We start from the raw sequence: 8,851 nt of genomic DNA, 5'->3' as shown, positions 1-8,851 counted from the left end.
GAGTGGTTGCCAGGATGGTATGCAGGCTGTTGCTATGAAGAAGTTCTAAGTTGTTGCCGGGTGTTGATATGAGATTGCTAGAGCGTTCTGAGTGGCCACCTTGGTGTTGCCACGAGGTTGCTAGGTGTTAGGGCTTTAAATATGAGCAGTAATAATAATGACGCTGCTCATGGTGTAAAAAAGTGTTATAAACAGTACAAAACAAAGATTTTATTGATTGATCTTGGGATGAATGTCTAAATCAAGCGAAATACTTTATAGAGCTGTGTGAAATAGTTTAAAGTTACATTGCGAAATATCAGAGAAGACCAAGAGACGTGAGCTGAAGGGTCTCCATTGTGCCTCTCCTTCATGGCCATGTGGGGTCTAGCTGGTGTTTTCTGCCTGCAGGACGCTTTGACACAGGAGGACAGACAACATCTGTCGTTCTTTGCCCCCTCCCTTCCCTCCATTCATAGGCACACACTGCCTCTCCCAAATGGTGCCCTTTTGTATCGGCTATTGTCCGCCGCTACATTGTGTGACTCTGCCTGTTCCCCAGAGCTCCATTGATGAGTGTTGTAAGAGACCTCAGCCAGAACTCCTCTGAACTTCTCCTCGAGCTTAATGTTTAGCCATAAAGCCTCAACAAAAGACATTTTGTTCTCTAGCTGCATCAGTGTTAGGATACAAAATCTCATATAAGCTTTCTCTAGAATAGCTCAAGAGAACATAAGAAAAATAGTTTGTTTTTGGTTGTTTTGGTAATGTGTGTTTGAAACGAAGTAAGACTTTCCCGCCAAAACACCTGCCAAATAGTTTGATCCAGTTAGGAAATGTGCCAACTAGTTCAGGGTTTTTTTCCCCCCTTCCCAAAGCCTTAAATTTCTCTCTCTAGTCTGGTTGGAAAACTTGTAAACATCCTGCAGCTATTTGACGGCGTTTCTCAAAGGCCCTTCTCTTGAGCGATGCACCCTCGGCAGGCAGAATGTGGGGTAAAGCCATGAATAGCCCAGTATGGGGTGACCGAGGGGCCAGAGCAGATGTTAATGATTAGCTTCGTTCTCATCCCTATAAAGAACCCGCATCCCAATCTATTCCCCATTTTCTAAAGAACCATTTCCAACCCTTACAGAGTGGTACACATAGAAGTCATAAATCCAGCACAGAGAAAAGAAAACGCAAACTACCACAAAAGAGGCTTACAAGAAAAGAGGCTCCAATTTAGCAGCATCTCAGAACACTTTAAAGGTTTTGCAGTTTGTTTTTGGTGGTTCATAAGTTTGTCTTTTTTTAGGCTGAAAATGCTTTAAGAATGGTGTCACCATTCAAATACGAACGGAAAGCTGCTGTATTTAAATCACAGAAGTGTGTGGTGGAGTTATTAAAACAACGAACAACTTTCGATAGTTCATAATCTTTATTTGGAAAAATAATTTAAGCTAAAACTTCATTCAGAGAAAGAAAATCAAACAAAAGCCTGTTAATGAAAACAATAGCATTAATAACATTTTTTACAATCCTTCTTTAAATAACTTTTTCTCAAAACATCCCAGCAACCCGAAGTGCCTTTGCAAGTAACAGGAACAACTTAGGAAAAACGCAAACTTAAATAATCTTAAAAACATTACAAATATTTAGAAATACAACTTAAATAAAAATAAATTAACTTAAATCATACAACTCTTGTTATAAAAAAGAAAACAAAAAACATACAAACAAGGATATTATTCATCATCAACAACACAAACTTATTTTTTTTACGTCGAAAAACAAATTACATACATTTTCTAAACCATAATGCAAAAAAGCGGAGGCTTGGAAGACTTTGAGATTTTTTTGAGCACTTACACATAGATTCCACTGGTCATGTTACAGGATATGACATCATGTGACATTTTAACCCAGTGCAAGACAGGCCAGTATGGCTGAACATCCACCGTTTTGATGTAGTCCCTTGTACACTGACTTGTGGGGCCAGCAAATGTTGCCAAAATATTGCTAAAATGTTATCACATCTTCACCAAGGTGTCAAGACAGTCAATGGCAAAACATTTTGTGACACATTTATTTTAAACTACGTCCTTAACATCCTTAATGTTTGGTGCAGTCTCTGGACACAGTAAAAGCCTGTGGGAATTATTGGCGGAAAACCAGCAAATGTTGCCAAAATATTGCTAAAACGTTGCCACAATGCTGACACATTATTGGACATCACATGGCAAAACACTGTGATACTTTACTTTCCTTGTTTTCTCTTCTCTTTCTTTATTTCCTTCCTAATGCCATTCTCGTGTGATGAACCCACGTTAAAAAAACATTTAAAAATGGACACATATTGTCCAACACCTTTATAATGGCTTTACAGGTAAATTTTACAACTACATTTGAAATTTTAATGACACTCCTGCCATCATTAGCATTTCCACAAGCTTCCAAGCCTACAGGCCACCACTGCCTGTGCCTCTTTCAGTACAGAGAACCAGCTCATCCTGAATATCAGTTAATCAGTCTTAGTTTCTCAGCAGCAGTAGTCATGAGGTGGGACATTTCCACCAGGTTTCGAGCAGCAGCATTTTCTTAGGGAGTTCAAAATGTCTCCCATAGGACACAATGAGCATCGGCTTCCTGCAGGCCCATTACACCTGAGATGGTAAAAGACAACAAAGCGCCTGTTAGTTGGTTCTCAGATTCAAGGCAAGAATGCTAAGCGGACATACTGTCTTTGCATAATGTATAAAGTCAACCACGTGTGACACTCACCTCAGTTGCAATTACACATTCATCTTTTTCCTCCGACATCACCATGACGGATTTGTATTTGGTGTCGACACAAGCCGACGTGGATGCCGATGCACATGCCGACGCACATGCTGACTCGGAATACAGCGAATCGGAATACTTTGATTCTGAATACTTCGATTCTGAGTACTTTGATTCAGAATACTTTGATTCAGAATACCTCGACTCTGAATATTTTGACTTTTCTGATGCATCGCTGTGAAGAAAAAATAAAAGCATGTTAGCGGTGCATGCATTCGAGAGGAAGTGAACATTCAAAGGAAGAAATCGTTATCCTGGACGAGATTAATTTTTACCTTTTCAGACGTTTCCTGCGCTTCTCCTCAAATTCAGAAGAGTCCTGCAGAGATTGGCACTTTACATCCTCACAGCTCTCAGACAACTCCTTCGCCGCCATCTCCTTCCCAGTGTGCTCCAGTTTCACCTCGTGCTTCACCTCGTATTTTACTTCATGAACCAGGTTGTAGTCTGCAGGCGCATGCCGTGTCTTGTAGCTCCTCTTCTCCATCTCTGTTGTCATGCTCAAGTCGTCGTGATCGGTGTGAAAATCGATCTTCTTGTTGATGTTCTTTAAAGGTGCTGCCCCGACGACGCTCACGGCCAGGTCTTTGTCTCGGTGACAGTTGTTTGTGAGGTTGTTGATCGTTTCATTTTCTCCGTTGGCGACCTCCTCCTCCCTATCCCGTCGGCGCTGCTGAACCTTAGAGCGAACGCAAACCACCACCACAGCGCATGCGACAACCAGCAACAGCACCAGCAGGACCCCCGATCCCACGGCAGTCCAGGGAACGTCACCAGCGATTTGGGATGCTCTGTCTGGAAGCAAGAACTGGCAATTGCGTCCTCCATATCCCGGAACGCAGGCACACACGTAGCGGTTGTTCCTCTCGTGGCAGGAGGCGCCATTATGGCAGGGGTTGTGTTGGCAGCGGCTCACAGGTGAGCTGCAGTTCCGTCCGGTGTATCCAGGTGGGCATGTGCAGATGTAACCGCTGGCTCCTTCCTGACAAGTCCCGCCATTTTGGCAGGGGTACAGCGAGCACTCGTCCCCAGCACGATCGCAGTTCATGCCCGTGAACCCTTCGGGACACTGGCACAGATATGAGTTCACCAGATCAACACAGCGTGCACCTGTGGACCGAAAAAGGAAAGAGAGTGAGATTTTGGAATGCTTTTGATCAAAGATTCACGAAGTTCAAATCCAAAAGTGCATCATACCGTTAGAGCATGGACTGGAGGAGCAATGGTCGATCTTCTTCTCGCAGTTGAACCCTGCGTATCCAGTGGGACACTGGCAGAAGTAGCCACCATCGGGGTTGTCGGCGCAGCGTCCACCATTAAAGCATGGCCCATCCGCACATGTCATGGCACTAAGTTCGCAGTTGTTGCCATAAAAACCAGGTGGACAAGTACAGCTGTAGGTGTTCTCCATGTCCTGTGAACACAAAAGGAATGGGATTCTTAGCAAAAGAACGAGAACGGGTGTTTTAATGCAAAAGCACTGGTGGTGCATAGTGTACAAGTCTCATTTACATGTTGGCAAACTTACAGTGCAACTTCCTCCATTGCGGCAGGGGTTTCCTGTGCATTCGTTGACCTCGGTCTCACAGCTGGCTCCTGTGAATCCTGGCCGACAGGAACAGGTGTAGCTGCCCTGACCAGTGTTACTACAAGTGGCTCCATTCAGGCAGGGCTTATGATGTGTGCAGTAGTTCAGATCTGTAACAGAGGTGGACATATGTTGAGCACATGTGGATTAATCTGGCCCAAAGCAGTGACACATGGCTGGACCGCAGCTGGACAGCTGCTGCACGCTTGAATATCTATCCCATATCTTTGTTTCAGCCAGCCTCTCTCCTCTCTACCAAACATCCTTGTGTTGCTTACTCTTTTAAGACCATTCTAAATGCTTTCCTTTGATCTTTTGTGTGTCTTTCATCTGCTTGCTTTCTTACCTTGGTTGCAGAAGAGGCCACCCCAGCCTTCCTGGCAGTTGCATTGCCATGGTTGCTGGCAGGTTCCATGAAGGCATCCTGGGTAACGTATGCACTCATCACAGTAGCGGCCTTTAAAGCCCACTCGGCACCTGATGCACAAAGTAAACAAATCGCCCGATTAGAAAATCAACCCTTAAGGTGATTTCAACAGCTAATGATGTAAACATCGAGATGAACATACTTGCACTCTCCAGGTTTCTCGCAGAAGCCATGTTCCTCGTCGCATCCCGGAAGGCAAATTGCTGTATGGAGGACAAAACACCTGCGTTAAGAACACGCGTGCACATCTTCTTATTTTGACTTTGTTTTCTGTAAATCCTAACTAGAACATTTTATGTCAAATAAAGAGGAGGTGGGGTCACTTAAACCTATTAGCAGTCTCTCTTGCTAAAAAATACTCAAATCTCCTAATCACCACTGAAGAATTTCTGCTTAACACATGACAACAATAGGGCGCTCACAAACAAGGGGACCCTTCTTTCCTCCCTCTCTTCACTGTGGGTCAAAACTTTTTTTTTCCCTCCTGTGCTCTCAATGTCTCCGGGTAGGGAAGATAAGAGTGGACAGCTGGTGTATGCGCGGCCAGCGGGCGACAGCTGCTCCATTGTCTGCGCACTCCCGGCAGCTGCCCACTTCAAACAATACCTCCCTTACGCCAGCCAATCGGCGCCCGGCCCACTCTGGGAGCAACCAATAGGAAGCCAGCATGTAAATTTATGGCACGCGTGAGATTATTCCTAAAAACTTTCCTCCTCCCGACTGGAATAAATCAAGTGGTGTGTTGTGAGAGTGGGCTGGAAGGGGGAGTGTGAGTGTGGGGGGCAGGGGTATTAGTTACAAGTTGTTCGTAACCGTTAACTTTGTTTTTTCCTTGCTATTTCTCCCTCTCTTTTCTAAAAAAAGTTACATGCAGCCTTTTCGAATCGGGGTTGAGTTTTTCAATTACATATACGTACTTTTATGCAACATTTACTACATTAGCACACAGTATTTTAACTCACGTTCTGTGCAGTACTGGCCCTTCCACCCGGCATCGCAGATGATTTCTCCACGTTCTCCGCAGGTGAAATGACCGAATGCATCATCTCTGGGCCGGCAGAATACTGAGCATCCCTCGCCATAGTAGTGCTCATCACACACAAAGCGGTAGGAGTACTTAAGCTCGGTTCGACCCACACTGTGCAGGTCCTGAGACCAGTCCTCGCCCACAGTCAAGTGCCGCTGTGTGGTCATGGTGCTGATGATGCGCTCTGGACTTTCTGCGTAGAAGATGATTTTCAGTAATGCAACTCGAAAAAATATTCACATTAGCATTCTTTTTTTTTGCTATGAGACCACATACCTGTCGTCAGATCCTCTTTGGAATCAGCGTGCACTGCTTCGATGATCAGAGAAAAGGTTCCCTGCAACAGCAAAAACAGATTCGTCCGTGAGAAAACGAGGTGAGCATTATTATTTCTGAACGGCTTCTCAAAGCCGGTGCATCGGCACTCACCGGCCACGTGAAACCGAAATTCATCCGGATGGGATTGGTGAAAGAGCCGTCCGGTAAGGTATCTGGCACTTGGAAAGAGTTGGAGCCCAGCACGGGGGTGACGGTGCCTCCGTAGGTGCAGGGCGGCTCCGGGGATGCATTGGGCTGATAATGTTTTAAGCAGATGCGGAAAAAAGTCTTGCACTCGCACTGCTGGTACGGTGCGGTCAGTCCACCTTTACAGCAGTTCTTGTTGCCTTGCACACCCTTCTTGTTCAAAAACTCCTGCAACTTCAGCTCGAAGACGCCTGAGGAAGACGCCTGGAGAAGAAGCAATGTTTGAATTTTAGATCTAAAAGTGAACGCAATTAATACACCGCTTTAGATTCACACACGAGTGAGAAGTCAGTCTTACCTGGCAGAGCAGCATGTACATGATGGAGAAGAGCAACAGTAAGTAGCGTCCCATGATGAATAAATAATAAATAAATAGGTTATTGAAAGTCTCTGAGCAACTTGGCTGCTCCCAGATCAGTCAGGGGATCCCTCGTATTAAACGCCTTTTCTTTTCGCCGACTGATTCATTGGAAGAGGCGTGCTTTCGAAAGATACTGAGCGTGAACGCAGTTCCCTTTCATGTCAAGTGCGCACAAAGCGACAGAATTCCCAGTTCTCCCCCGAAAACAAAAAGTGTGTCCAAATGAGAGAAGTCCCAAAATTAAAACAAACGGACTTGTTGAATTCCGTCGGAATGGTATAATCCTTAGAAGCCGGAGAAGAAAAGTTGAAAAGATGCTCGTGCGTATTCTTATAGTTCCTTCTTGGTCTGATTATAAACCAGGGTTCGTCACTGGTCCAACATCCCTCCTCACGTCCTTCTCCTGCGGACTCTGTGCGTTTGTATCTGGAGCGAGGCCGCCTGCCGCCAGTTTTATACGGGGTGCCACATGCCGGGGTAATAATATGCTAATGAACCACTACCCCCAATCTGTCCCACGCTTTACAATGCGGCTCCCTTGCAACCAGCCCCTACCAACCAACCTCTCCTAAACTCATCAGCGCCGCTTGTGTGTGCGTAAAAGTGACGGTAATTTACAACTTGGAAGTTTTAGACGTTCGGTTATTTATTATCGATGCATTATTCGCGTCGCGATCCGTGCGCCATGCGACGCGGTTGAAAAACGCGCGCTCGCTCGTTCGCTCGGGGACTCGCAAAAAAAAAAAAAAAAAAAAAAAAAAAAAAAACGCGCGTGCTTTATTTGGCACAGTTAAACTAATGCGAAAAAAGTTAACGAATGGCACATTTGGGGAAGACAATCTCGGTTCGCTTCCCTTTTCGTTTCCTGCTTCGGGGAGTCTCCCGATTTGTGTGTTAAAAACATTCCTCGGGCTAACGCTGTGTGTGCGTCAGGCGAACTCACAAAAGAATACGCATCATTTGTATGGAGGCCAAACTCTCCACTCGCTTTCCTTTTTCCGCTGTGTGTGCGTGCGTGCGTGTGTGTGTATTAAACGCGTGCGGTGAAAGAGTCCGAAGCGCGCGCGTGCGTGCGTCAGTGTGTGTGTGTGTGTGTGTGTGTGTGTGTTGCTCGCGTGGCCATCCCCGGGGCGCTCCGCTATTGTGTGCAGGCGGAATAAGTTTGCTCTCAGCTGTATGGTAATTCGGGCAGCACCTGCGCTACCGTTCTCATAATCGGGGGATCCGCGGAGCCCCACAAAAACAAGCAAATCGCCTCCTTATCGTTCCATTCTCAGCGGCCCATTTAAATAAATATATGTTTGTTTTTCCTGGTCTTTTGAACGTCTTCGATGCCCGACTGTTGTCTTACACCAGAACCCGCTCCGTTTTCCCCCCCAAAGCCAGTATTCGTTGTTTGGAGGAAAAAAAATGTGCGTGCGTGTGTGCAAAAGAAAAAAACGAAGGCAGATTTGAGCGTGTGTAGAGGAGGAGGGGGGGTGTTAATTTGGTCGTTCATTTAAGTGCGATTTTCTTAAGCACAAAAGCTTTTCGCCTGAGGTCCATAGTAACCAAACACAAGTGAGACAAATTACATCACTGTGTTAAGATATGCTTTGAGCTCTTTCTGTATTTCCAATCCACCAACCTTTAAGTGAGCCAAATTTTCTGACATCATAGAGTGGGAAAAAAATGGATTCCTGGTGAAACTCGGGATGGGGTGGGGACATTGGAAATGAGCTGGAAAAAGATGGCATTCCTCTTTTTCTGTGTTTACTCCCCTGTGCGTGATTTGATTTCAGAAGTTCCCTCACCAGTAACCACAAAAGCTTTTGTGTTTCTGTTAAATTGCATTATTTTAAAACCCTTACCTGTGAATCTTATTATGTTATGCATGCCAATGCGGCATGCCATTAAACTCTTTAATAATAATAATTATAATACTAAAGTCAATCTTACATTTAAATTTTTTGCATTCATTTGTAACTTTCTGATGAAACACAAGTGGCTCACGGAAGGTCACCTGATGACTTAAAGTTTATCGAACTGGCTTCACCAGCAACAAAGTGTGACCCATGCAAATGGCAAAAATACAACATACATATACTACAACACACAGCACTGCCATAATGCAGCAAAAGC

General features: G+C 45.0%; 1 protein-coding gene across 1 annotated transcript; it reads right to left on the bottom strand.

Moving 5' to 3' along the window:
- Window positions 1-1,403: 1,403 nt before the first annotated feature.
- Window positions 1,404-7,254, bottom strand: dla (deltaA). The gene is made up of 11 exons (XM_043228781.1): window positions 6,668-7,254; window positions 6,274-6,573; window positions 6,121-6,181; window positions 5,780-6,037; window positions 4,960-5,020; window positions 4,737-4,867; window positions 4,331-4,500; window positions 4,000-4,216; window positions 3,078-3,912; window positions 2,743-2,977; window positions 1,404-2,624 (listed from the first exon to the last, which is right to left on the bottom strand). The coding sequence occupies exons 1-11, from the start codon at window positions 6,719-6,721 to the stop codon at window positions 2,619-2,621; spliced, it is 2,328 nt and encodes a 775-aa protein (XP_043084716.1). The 5' UTR covers window positions 6,722-7,254; the 3' UTR covers window positions 1,404-2,618.
- Window positions 7,255-8,851: the final 1,597 nt, after the last annotated feature.

The sequence above is a fragment of the Puntigrus tetrazona genome, chromosome 1 (genome assembly GCF_018831695.1).
Source record: "Puntigrus tetrazona isolate hp1 chromosome 1, ASM1883169v1, whole genome shotgun sequence".
NCBI lineage: Eukaryota > Metazoa > Chordata > Actinopteri > Cypriniformes > Cyprinidae > Puntigrus > Puntigrus tetrazona.
This window is presented reverse-complemented; position numbering and strand designations above follow the sequence as displayed.

Excerpts from the sequence above, each read along its gene's own strand:
- dla (XM_043228781.1), bottom strand. The coding sequence starts at position 6,721 with ATGGGACGCTACTTACTGTTGCTCTTCTCCATCATGTACATGCTGCTC. Across the intron at positions 6,574-6,667 it reads TGTACATGCTGCTCTGCCAG|GCGTCTTCCTCAGGCGTCTT; the intron begins GTAAGACTGACT and ends CTTCTTCTCCAG. Across the intron at positions 6,038-6,120 it reads CAAAGAGGATCTGACGACAG|AAAGTCCAGAGCGCATCATC; the intron begins GTATGTGGTCTC and ends TCTTCTACGCAG.